This window comes from Diaphorina citri, unplaced genomic scaffold, assembly GCF_000475195.1.
Source record: "Diaphorina citri unplaced genomic scaffold, Diaci psyllid genome assembly version 1.1 scaffold845, whole genome shotgun sequence".
Lineage (NCBI taxonomy): Eukaryota > Metazoa > Arthropoda > Insecta > Hemiptera > Psyllidae > Diaphorina > Diaphorina citri.
In genome coordinates, this window is record NW_007378277.1 from 61,571 (window position 1) to 74,392 (window position 12,822).

The window sequence follows — 12,822 nt, forward strand, 5'->3', positions numbered from 1 at the left end:
TAATCCACGTTATATTATATGAAAATAGCTGTCAATGTATTTTGTTTTAAACAAAATTTGCTGGAGAAAAGAAAAGAATAACTTTTTCGTATCTTAACCACCACTACAAGTTGTCTTCTATTAATCCACTGAGATTTCAAAGTCTTTGAAAAAATTATGGAACAAATCACGCGGTTTCTTGAAAATAATGAGGCATGACATGGGGTTAGATTTTTGTCTCCACAGCTCTACATAGATGTGTACATAAATTGAACAGTTTTTACGTAGGTATAATATACGGCATGAGCCTTTTGGATTTCCCTTACAAAAATACGGAGAAATTTAGAAATCACATCGGTAAGTAGGTATCGACCGAAATCAATTTGAATGAAAATTTTCCTTGAAAATGATGGGAACGAGTAATATACGGCATGAGCCTTTTGGATTTCCCTTACAAATACGGAGAAATTTAGAAATCACATCGGTAAGTAGGTATCGACCGAAATCAATTTGAATGAAAATTTTCCTTGAAAATGATGGGAAAATCGAAAAAATGAGAAGGAAGCTCGAAAGAACAAATATAAATGAAGGAAAATTGAATGACAAAATGAAGAAAGTAATAATAGGAGTAACAGAAGGAGGAAGAAGGACAATAAATTGAATTTTACAGTTTTCATTATTCTTATTTTATTCGGATACTTTTCAATTTGTTCAAATTTAAATGAAGAACATTTTTCGAATATTCTTCGCTTTTATAACTCTAAAATTTAAATGAAAGTGGAACAGTCTGTGATGGGCGTTGAAAAATTCCAGACATTTTTAAGGCCTTTAGTAATTTGTGAAATTTTGTGCAAACGGAGGCAAAAAATGTTGAAAATCTCCTTTGTAACCGCGAAGACATGTTAGGCCCGGAGCAGAGATAGTAAAAATGTGTAAGAATTTCCTAATATTTGTTGAAAATCTCCTTTGTAACCGCGAAGACATGTTAGGCCCGGAGCAGAGATAGTAAAAAAGTGTAAGAATTTCCTAATATTTTCATTTTAATAATACAGGTGAGAACTTTTACGTACGAGAGATAAGAGGTAGAGGAAGTTAAAGATGAGGTTTTTAAAAATCCCCAAAATTCCCTTGGGGGGGGGGGGCTTTTTTTCATGGGCTAAGTTGGAGAGAGGGAGAGCTAAAGAAGGTGAGCAATTTTTCTTATCAGTGGGAACTTTGAGCATTTTTTCTTCTTCTTTTCTTGCTGAAAAGCAAATAAAGTTAAGGTGGAATTTTATGTGCATACATAGTCCCTCTCCGAGAAAACTGATCCAGTTGAGCTAACGAAGTGTACTTGACGTTTTCACGTGACATGTTATTCACCTTACGAAATATTCCGAAGTAAAAGGAACACCATTTACCTATACTGCATTTGGTTTGGTCGTTAGCGTCATCAGAAATCAGTTGAATGTAACTGTTGGAAAACGGACTTTGTTAATTGGTTATTGGTTTTTAGACTTTTTAGGCCTTATGGAGCCTTCGGAGCCCCAACAGGGGCCTTTATCTGAGTTGGTATACAGTTGCCTAGAGTTATGACCATTAGGAACACCATTTATACTGCATTTGGTTTGGTCGTTAGCGTCATCAGAAATCAGTTGAATGTAACTGTTGGAAAACGAACTTTGTTAATTGGTTATTGGTTTTTGGACTTTTTAGGCCGTATGGAGCCTTCGGAGCCCCAACAGGGGCCTTTATCTGAGTTGGTATACAGTTGCCTATTAGTATGACCATTTTGATACAGACATATAGATACCTAGGTAATTCATATCGTCAGCAGCCAGCAACAAAACAGTAGGTACGAGTAATACGGAACACCATTTATACTGCATTTGGTTTGGTCGTTAGCGTCATCAGAAATCAGTTGAATGTAACTGTTGGAAAACGAACTTTGTTCAATTTTTAGTTCTTCTACTTGACTTTCTTTGGACAGTTTTGGTGATTTGTTTACAGTTTCTTCTTCCATCTCTGATGTTTTTTTTTCGTGCTGTTTGATATATGTACCTAGTATTCACATTGCCTATCCATTATATTTTCCGTCATTCTTGGGTGTTAGTGTTGGGTGCTTTGCAACTTTCAATACTACTCGTATTTTTTCCCCATATTGTACAATTCTTTCTGTATCTACTTGCACGTGTTTTTCCCTTAATACTTGTGTTGTGTTTTGGCTTATGCAACTTTCAATACTTTCTGAGATATGATAAAAGTCAGGGTAAAATAATACTCAAATAAGCATCATTCAATAGGATAAGGAAAGTCGTGTGATGTTCACACTAAATTTTTTACATACCTAAAGCTAAATCAAAATTTTGAAGGTGTACCTTCAAAATCAAGCCCCCCCAAAAATTTAGGCAAGAACCGCCTATGGGGTAATTAATATGAAATAGAACCAAAAATCATAAGCAATGACCACAATAACAGAGATATCAAACTAGAAATCATCTTGTAATAATAACTAGAAGCCCAGGAGCTAGAAACTATGCATGTACATTTTTTATTTCAATGGATCCCTTCTAAGCTAATGTGGCTATTTTCATGATCGGCCATTTTCGACACCTATGGCAAATGGAGATAGAACTCCACATCTCGTTGAGAGTTGTGAAATCCATCCGCCCTTTTCTCGGTCACCCTGTAACTTTCTTCTGCTGATAAGTTTGGATTGGAAAAATATTGGAATATAAGCTCTGATAAAACCGTTCCGGTGCAATCAAAAGATTTTGATGGGATGAAAAAAAAAATAATAAAATAAAAGAAAATGTGCGGATATGTTACAGTCGTGTACGCTGCTTTCAAGACATTGTCAAGTATTTCTTATTTATTTATCTTCATCATTCTAATTATTTATTCCCCCCAACGAAGTTGCGAGAATATTACCTGCGCCTCCCACAGGCGTGCTTGGTACAGGAGCATCAGGTTGTAACGTCACTACAGTCTCTACCGACACATTACTAGCAACTTCATTTGTCTCAATTTCCGCCACGCCATTGGTTTTGGGCTCCTTTTTGGTCCGCTTTCGATCTGCCGGGGTCGCAGCTTTTTTGGCCTTCTTCTTGGACGCTTCTTTGGGCAGGGTTTGGCCCAAATCTATGAGCATCAACTGGGCAGCGTTTCTCATGGCGGACTTTTTGTTTGAAGAGACTGCGATCGTACACTTGTCACCTACTGTTACCTGGAATTGAATGAGGGTGATTTTTTTTTTTTTTTTTTTTTTTTTTTTTTAAGGGGGGGTTAAAGACAAACTTGCTAGACAATATTAGAAAGTTTGGGAAAATTGATTAATTTTAAACTAGTTCTACAGTTATATCAGCTTTAGAAGTTAAAGGATTAGTCAGCACTTCAGCAGAGTTCTTCTTGGTGTCAATCTCATTGTTGAACTTAGTTTTTTGTCGAAGGTACATAGATTCGTATAAGCTGGACCCATCTTTTGGGGCTGTTTGCCCCTACAGCCTCAGAGTGGACTTTTGTGTATTTTTTCAAAGGTGCTCTGGTGACCATTTCCTACCAAATTTGCATAACCATCAGAATCAAGATCCTCATGTACATACTAGCCTACTACCATCTGACTTGCCAGTACTTTTATTAGGTGTACTGAATATCACTTTCATTATTACTCCTACAAATCCTACAATATTTTGTCCCCCGTCATCAATCTTTCACTCAAAACAATCTCCCTTCTCCCTCGGATTCTCAATCATCTGAACTGCTATCTGAATTCAAGGAAACCCAAAGCCTGAGTCAACAGTAACAATGGCCCGGCTCTATGTTATGGTGATGAGGGCCCATATCCTCTCTCCTGTATTTGATAGGGTGACCCAAGCATAACTTGACAATGTTGAAGACAGAGTCCAGTAAAGTTTTGATATCTAACAAAAATGTCCAAGTGAATGGTGTCTAGTGTCTAACTGTCTAATAACGAGAGATTTAGATAGATTATGGATGTAGAAATGAGGAAAATGACCAAACAATGTTGTTCTCTGCAGACGCTACGCTATAGTTATTCGGACTTTCAGGTTCAGTGTACTTAGAATAGAATATGGATACTTATTTACTTCAGAAAGGTGCCTCGCATTTTTAGGTACCTTTTTACCGTACCCACAGCTCAGGATTGCTGAAGTTGAGGTCTACTTGTGGAAATGGAGAAAAATACATTTTTAAGTAGGCAATAGGCACTGTTTTGTTTCCTTAGGCCATTTTTCCACTTCATTCAAGGTTTCTTATCTCTATGTGGGGGGAATGTGGGGAATATTATGAGGCCATCCTGTATGTTTATAGACATCTGGAGACACAGCCTAGTCTAGTGGAACACACACATTTTTATTCCATCAGAGCTATACCTCGCCTAGGACCCTCACTTGTCCTAGATAAGAACTAGGAGTTCCCCTTGTGTTGTCCTTTTCCAGTGGGGGATTGCTATCAATACAGACCCCTCTATTGATGAAGTGTTTTGCATATCGACCCGTTCTACGTAGTGCCAAGAGTATCTGCAAAATTCCTTAAGAAAAGCTTCCTTCTCTTGCCGTTTTTAATACATATGAAGCACAATTAAAGAGTCAATTACTATTGGTGAAACAGAAGATGGGTCAAATTATGTCACTTTTAATTAACGTGGGAGTTTTGGCACATCCACCAACGAAACTAAAAAAAAAAAAAAAAACTCCTTCAAAGATTTTCCAAAAGAGGTGTTTATCAAAGATACTCCAAAGTTTGAATGGTCTTGTCCTTTTCCTTTTGAATTTCAAGTCCTTTGGGAAATTGTCTTATCTTGAATTTTGTCCTGTCAGTTCATCTTTCTAATTTTGAACTCCCTCAAACAATCAAAATTGAATTCTTTGTTTATCTCGTCATTTCTTCTGCAATTTGTCGACTTTTTACCTTTTCTAACGCAATAACTCCGCCACTGTCCGTCTCTAATCTTTTGTTTGCATTCACGGCGGTGTCAACATATTATTTGGTTTACATCTTTTTATTTCTACCTGAATTTTCAAATCTCTCTTTGGAGACATAGGGTAAGTGTACTATTTATTCGCCCACCAAAAAAACGTACCATTTATTGGCCCACCTGTACCATACGCCACATAAGTCTGAACTGGACGAACTTTTTCAAGATCCAAATTTCACAAAAGAAAGGGCTTTAAAAACTGCTAGAAACCAGTTCTATTCAAAAACTGTAGTCATAAAAACAAAAATTAGAAAAATAAATGTGTGCAGGTGGGCCAATAAATGGTACGTTTTTTAGGTGGGCGACAATAACAACAACAACATTGAAATATGTACATTAATTGCATATAAGGCACTTAGCAATGCTGTAATATCCATAAAAGTTGTGAAAAAGTTGCTTTCCGACATAGGATTACCAACTACAGAGGGGGATTGATCCGTTTGACTTGGGCAATGACTACAACAACAACATTGAAATAAGTACATTAATTGCATATATAAGGCACTTAGCAATGCTGTAATATCCATAAAAGTTGTGAAAAAGTTGCGTTCCCACAAATAATTCAAGGTATGCAAGTTTTATTTATAACAATCATATTTATAAACGTCCCTCGAGACTTGTGTTGACTGAGGGGGAGTTCAAAATTGTAGATAATTCATGATATTTTTACTTTCTATTACTGATATTTTTACTTACATCTAACATCCTAAAAACTAAAAACTCAAATTGGTTTTAATCAAATGATTGCAAACATAAAGAAAGAGATAAATATACCGGAAAAATTTGAACCTTTAGAAATACGCTAGAGTGGAAGAGCTCCTTTTGGAGAATCCTGCCACATTAAATAAAGCAAAAAAAAAATGATTACCAGGTTATCGTCTTGACCACTACAAATAAAAGTAAATAAAACCAAAGAGAGCTAACCGTTTTCTGGTTCCGTCCAGGTTTCCTTCTGGCACCCTTGACATTTGTGTTGCCGCCTCCTGCTAATCGTCTCTTAAATCTGGACTTGGGATTTTCGGTGACTTCAGGTAATCGACTTAGTTCTTCTAGCATCAACTCTGCTGCTTTGCCTTTGGAAATCTGTTGGAAAATTGATGTTGAAAACAAATAATTGAATACCTATAATTCTATAGTGACCAATGAGCCAAAGACCAAAAAAATCATGGAGGGATTTTATCCAAAAATCGTAAGGAGGTATTTATCCAAATTAATATTGTAAAGGGATGATGACCAAAACTATAGTGGAGGGATTTTATTCTAGTATCGTACAGTGAGGGATTTTTTTCGAAATATCTTAAAGGGATATTTTCATTTTAAAGAAATATATTTTAAAAGGGACGCGAACTTGAATGTCATGTGCCCCCGTAAAGGGACAATGGCCAAAACTATCATGGAAGGATTTTATCGAAATATCGTAAAGGGAGGGATTTTATTCAAAAATCGTAAAGGGAGGCATTCTTACCTTCTTCCCATTCCCTTCTCCCATAGTGACCAAGTTTCCCACTGTACATCGCGTGTAATACATTCTCATGTGTGGCTGCCCTTTCTCTTCCACGACCTCAAAACTGACGGCTAGCTTTCTCTTGAGTGCCATTTCGTGAACTAGGGACACTGGGGACTTGCGTGGCTTTACATTCTGAGATTCAAAACAACGTAAGTTGGAATAGACTATACCTAGGTAATTAGGTCGGTTCTTAGGTAGGTACTCTACTATAAGGCGCGAAGCAACAAAGTGCTATAGCGATTGCAAAAAATAGGTTGAATTTATTATGAACTAGCTGAATTCCGTCGCTTCGCTCCGGAATCCCGCTAGTTCATCCCGAGGCATGGCCAAACTTGTGGAAAAGGCATGGCCGTTACCTAGGTAATTAGGTCGGTTCTTAAGTAGGTACTCTACAACTCTACTATAAGGCGCGAAGCAACAAAGTGCTATAGCGATTGCAAAAAATAGTCAACCTATTCATTATTAATAAAACACTTCCGAAGGAAATTTGAAATCGGCAATTTCTCCTTCTTCCTTCTCTTTTTCTTATCCTTTTTTTCCTCCTCCTTATCGATAACCTATTATTTAAGTTTTTTTTTTTTTTATTTATTTATTTTTTTAATCCCTTTTTACAACTCCCTGTATTTCTTATGGAGATTTTAGCGATCAAAAATTGATCATATCTCAGGATCGGTTTAGATTTTCGCAAAATCCTTTCTTATTGCGGACTTGCGTTCTGATGGACACACAGGACAGGTTTCGTCTCCTTCACCTAGAGAAGGAAAGGGGTAAAGAGTAAAGGCCTGTTCCCACTTGCTGTTCGAAAAAAAAAAAAAAAATCGTGTCGTGCGTAGTGGCAACACTCATTTAAATTGTATTGCTTACAAGGACATTCGGGGAAAAATCGGACGAAACTCACAAGAGGGGAAGGGATTTTTTTATTTTGCACAATATGGATAATACACCTTCCAACCCTAGACAATTGTGGGTTAAGAGAATTCAGGATTCCATCTTGAAAGTGGAAAAACTTCAATGGTTTTATAAACAAGTACTACCAGGCCACCTCATTTTTACTTTTGAAACTCAAATCCATATTTTTCATTAAGAGAGGTGAAAAAGGATTCAGAACAGGGAAAATTTTGTGGGGGAGATGGAAAGTGCCACAAGAAAAATACAGCTAATACTAAGGTTTTATCGAATAGTGCATGTTAAAATCTTACCATGTTCATCATCTTGAGACATAAGCTCCGTCATGTGTTTCAATGCTTGTGTGGCCGCATCATGTCGTGCACTCTGTGGTGAACTCCCCGACCCTGTATACTCCCGGTCACTCACTTTGAGGAGCACCCTGTATGTACCGTCTGGATAGGGAGGACTGGGACCTACATGGTATGCCATATATCCTGCGCCACCCCGAGTATGAGGGAACCCACGCTTGAATGCGCGGAATCCGCGAACCCCTGGGAATATTAAGAAAAATTTTGGTTTCTTGTAAATAAAAAAAATATAAAAAAAGGATTTTAATTGATAGAGGGAACTGGAACAGCTGAGGCCTCATAGTTCCGAAATCGAAGAGAAAATGAGACCAAGATAGGAAAAAGACAACTGTACCAAGAATTAAACATATCTCTTTCGGATAAAGTTCGCCTCCGGAAATCGAACTTGCAACCTAGCACTTAAAAGGTACCTTTAAAGCTACCTTTTAAGTTAAAGCTACCTTTAAAGCTAACTAGGCTGGGTAAAGTTTTCTATTGGTTGGCAGAACAAGTAAACATTTATAACCTTCTGAGGGATTATTTATGTACCCAATTAAATAAGTACCAACCAATTATTTCTGTTTAGTGAAATACATACAATCAAATTCATATTATAGTAAAATACTTCTCTAATTCAGAACACTTTACAGAACTTCTCACCTCTTCCTCTACCTCGGAATCTCACATGATGATGGTAGGCAGTATCTGGGTTGCCTTGAGCATAGGGTGGCAAAGAGAAAATGAGACCAAGATAGGAAAAAGTCAACTGTACCAAGAATTAAACATATCTCTTTCGGATAAAGTTCGCCTCCGGGAGTCGAACTTGCAACCTAGCACTTAAAAGGTGGGTATGCTACCTTTAAAGCTAACTAGGCTGGGTAAAGTTTTCTATTGGTTGGCAGAACAAGTAAACATTTATAACCTTCTGAGGGATTATTTATGTACTCAATTAAATAAGTACCAACCTGTTTAGTGAAATACATACTATCAAATTCATATTATAGTAAAATACTTCTCTAATTCAGAACACCTTACAGAACTTCTCACCTCTTCCTCTACCTCGGAATCTCACATGATGATGGTAGGCAGTATCTGGGTTGCCTTGAGCATAGGGTGGCACTTCCAGGAAACTATACTCTGTTACTTCCCCACGCTTCATGGCAAGAGCATTGAGTTCTACAGTAGGAGTTATGTTTCTACGAGAGGTGACAGGTTTAGTTGATTTCTCCGGAGGATGTTTGTATGTTGTGGAGTTGAGTGCTAGCTGTGCTGCCGAGTGTTGAGCTTTCTTTATACTGGATCCGTCTGCTTGATACTCTTCATTTCCTGTGGGAGAAAAACATTTATCATTATAAGCATGTCCAGGTGTAAATGGGATGGAAAATAAAGGGAAGAATGAAGTGACTAGACAACTGTGGAAAGGTGAGAAGTAAAGAAAAAGGAATAAGATTGCTTTTTAACCAATTTTGGTAGATGTAAAAGCCTTCCTTTGGAACAAGTTAAATGTATGAAGAACACGTTGAAAAGAAAGTAACTTCATTCAAAAATATATTCATTATGATTATGACCTTTATGAAGTCACTACATTATAAGCATGTCCAGGTGTAAAGGGGATGGAAAATAAAGGGAAGAATGAAGTGACTAGACAACTGTGGAAAGGTGAGAAGTAAAGAAAAGGGAATAAGATTGCTTTTTAACCAACTTTGGTAGATGTAAAAGCCTTCCTTTGGACCAAGTTAAATGTATGAAGAACACGTTGAAAAGAAAGTAACTTCATTCAAAAATATATTCATTATGATTATGACCTTTATGAAGTCACTACTGTTGGTTGATAACATAATCACAGAAGCACTTGTCAAATAGCACCTACCTAATTTAAGTGTCACAGTGAAGACTTTCTTGTGTGCAGGGCCGTCTTCATGTGTCAGTCGATACTGGTGTGGGATTTGATTGTAGCGAGCCAACTCATTCACCAAACACATTGGTGTCTTCTCTTTCAAACTGCTACCATTGACTTTACAATGAGCCTTTGCCCCATTCAGTACAACTGGTGGAGGACTTGGTTCCTCGGGAATATCTGCCATGTTAGACCAACTGAAAAAAAAAGACAATTATAATCTTTCAATTTCAATTGTTAACACATCCCTGACTGGCAATGTTATTGCTTACTTCCCACTAAGACTAGTGCTCAAGATTCTTTATACAGGGTTTACTTAGGGCAAACCTTATGGATAGCCAAGGTAGGGCAATATACTTACATGGATTTCTCTTGGAGTCCAACAGATAGGTTTATGAACAACCTAAAGATTTAACAGAATACGTTCTAACGTATCAGCTTCCTATTTTCATCAAAGTTTACCAGAAGAAGGCTCAACAGATGATCATGATGGATGACATATCCTGTAGTTAGGAATTAGGTCCTTCTGAATATTAAGGAGCGCGGTAGCGCTCCGCCCCGCCAAGTCAAGAAAGTTTGATTGACATTATTCTAACACTTTAAAACTCCCTTATACTGAAGAAATATGTCCATAGAATTCACTGATCCGGTACTTTTCCCCGTTTTTCCACACACTACAGTCGAAATGTCAAAAAGCGATGACATATCCTGTAGTTAGGAATCAGGTCCTTCTGAACATTGACATCATTTTAACACTTTAAAACTCGCTTATACTGAAGAAATATGTCCATAGAATTCACTGATCCGGTACTTTTCCCCGTTTTTCCACACACTACAGTCGAAATGTCAAAAAGCCGGAAAAAAGGAAAAATCTTCCCGTTTTTGCTTTCCCTTCTTCCAGATTTTTGCATTTTTTGCTGATTTGCTGATCTGCCAAATCAAAACAAAAGTCAGCTGATTTGATCAATATGGCAATGTTGCCAGATCTCGTTTAACCTGAAGGCTCCGTTTACATTTGTGTTGAGAAGAAGTTCCAGATTTTTGCTGATTTGCTGATCTGCCAAATTATCAAAACAAAAGTCAGCTGATTTGATCAATATGGCAATGTTGCCAGATCTCGTTTGACCTGAAGGCTCCGTTTACATTTATGTTGAGATTGCAAAAAATAAGTTTTCAATCCAACGATTTGCACAGATAATCTTAAAACGAATACCTAATCTATAAATCCAATCTGGTAGAAATAAAGATCATCACAGATTATGTTATTCGACCTAAAAATAAACTTCTTGGCTTCACTTTTCCACCATTGTACGTACCGTGTCCACTGCATTCTAACCTCATTGAACGACCTTGTCAGGAATGCATAGATCCTATGATCCAAAGGTCATTGACCTTGATCAATATAGCCTAACATCCCTCCATTGGGCGAGTTCATTATTGGACCTTTGGAAGAGTCTATTGTCTCTATTAGTCCCGTAGGGGATCTCGGGGCAAAATGATACCAAAAATTGACTTTTTACTACACAGTATTTTTTTATCGTATTAGGTACACTTTCTGAATTTCGACTATTCGTTGTCTTTATCTAGTTTGTATACCTAATTTACCCACCTACTTTTCTACCCCTAGCAACATCCGGGTTTGAGTCCTGGGTTCGATTTCCGGCAAAGTTGAAGTTTTTTTTCCGCTCTGTGCTTGGATGGAATACGGAATGCAATTTGGTACATAAATATGAGAAAAAAAAAATTACTTACCTTTATTTATCTCGTAAATTCTAATGTACTAGTCAAAATTAATTAATCAACTGTTGCGTTTGACGACTAAGCTATGAAGTACCTAGAATAGGGTAAGATCTACCGACGCGACGCACGAAAAAAGTGACACTGAAATCACTGAATGCCGAAATGGAATCTCGACAGGTAGGTACGTTACTATTACCTACGGAGGCATTTGATGTTGAACCACTGTTAAAAAGTCCGATAGAAAAAGACGTCTCCCTAAGATGAGATACAAAAGGGGACTGAGATGCTAACAGTAAACAGTAGCACTATGAAGGAGGTAATATAAAATAGACAGCAGAGGGGGTGGATGAACAATTAATTAAAGAAAATACCTTGCTCCCCCCTACAAAAGGGGACTGAGATGCTAACAGTAGCACTATGAAGGAGGTAATATAAAATAGACAGCAGAGGGGGTGGATGAACAATTAATTAAAGAAAATACCTTGCTCCCCCCTGTGTGTATTATTGAAGATAGCCATTCAATGAACCAGTTCCCGATGGATTAGTGAAGTTAAGCAACGTTGCGTGCTGTTTGATAAAGGGAACTGTAACTGCTATGGTCTTATCGTCCCGAAATCGAAGAGAGAAGGAAGACAGGATAGGAGAAAGCCAGCCGTTCCGAGAAGATACAAAAGGGGACTGAGATGCTAACAGTAGCACTATGAAGGAGGTAATATAAAATAGACAGCAGTAGAGGGGGTGGATGAACAATTAATTAAAGAAAATACCTTGCTCCCCCCTGTGTGTATTATTGAAGATAGCCATTCAATGAACCAGTTCCCGATGGATCAGTGAAGTTAAGCAACGTTGCGCGCTGTTGGTATCTGGATGGGTAACCATCTGGGCAATCGAGTGCTTCTGGTTTTTCCGACCACACTCAGGCTGGGTAAAGTTTTAATGAGAGAAGGTGGATTGCTTTTGTCACCGAACGGAAGATAAAACCCTCTTCACTTGAAGACCTTTGCAATTATAGTGACACTAGCTGAATTCCGTCGCTTCGCTCCGGAATCCCGCTAGTTCATCCCGAGGCATGGCCAAACTTGTGGAAAAGGCATGGCCGCGGATGGCTATCGAGTGCTTCTGGTTTTTCCGACCACACTCAGGCTGGGTAAAGTTTTAATGAGAGAAGGCGGATTGCTTTTGTCACCGAATGGTGGACATTGACACATTGACTTGGTCTTGATTCTCAAGCCACCAACATCCTGAGGCTGAAGAAAATAGACTGTGAAAAAATTGAAGTTATGTGCTGTACTAAGAAAGGTTTTACATATTTTTTGTTGTCCGTCGAATCGGTTTACCAGAACGCTTTTCTTGGAGATAAAAAACTGACCCCCTTTTATATCAGTTCAAACTGGATTTGAAGTTTTCTTTCATTGAAGGAGACAGGATGAAAAGAAACACATTATCTCTTGAGAAACATTATGATGGGTGATATCATATTTTATTTGAT

The 12,822-nt window shown here is 37.7% G+C and overlaps 1 protein-coding gene across 1 annotated transcript; it reads right to left on the reverse strand.

Annotated features, from left to right (window-relative positions):
- Positions 1-1,460: 1,460 nt before the first annotated feature.
- Positions 1,461-10,278, reverse strand: LOC103512500 (double-stranded RNA-binding protein Staufen homolog). Its single transcript, XM_026825953.1, has 9 exons — positions 9,955-10,278; positions 9,567-9,790; positions 8,744-9,022; positions 7,661-7,900; positions 7,170-7,212; positions 6,420-6,576; positions 5,879-6,037; positions 2,907-3,184; positions 1,461-1,623 (listed from the first exon to the last, which is right to left on the reverse strand). Exons 2-9 carry the CDS (start codon positions 9,778-9,780, stop codon positions 1,461-1,463), a joined length of 1,533 nt encoding a protein of 510 aa, XP_026681754.1. The 5' UTR covers positions 9,781-9,790; positions 9,955-10,278.
- Between the last annotated feature and the right edge of the window lie 2,544 nt (positions 10,279-12,822).

Bases quoted from the DNA above. Each gene is read 5' to 3' on its own strand.
- LOC103512500 (XM_026825953.1), bottom strand. From the start codon at position 9,780: ATGGCAGATATTCCCGAGGAACCAAGTCCTCCACCAGTTGTACTGAAT. The intron at 6,038-6,419 runs GTAAGAATGCCT...ATTTTCCAACAG, and splicing joins GAGAAGGGAATGGGAAGAAG to ATTTCCAAAGGCAAAGCAGC. The intron at 1,624-2,906 runs GCCTGTGGGAGG...GTTTTCCAACAG, and splicing joins GATGCTCCTGTACCAAGCAC to TTACATTCAACTGATTTCTG.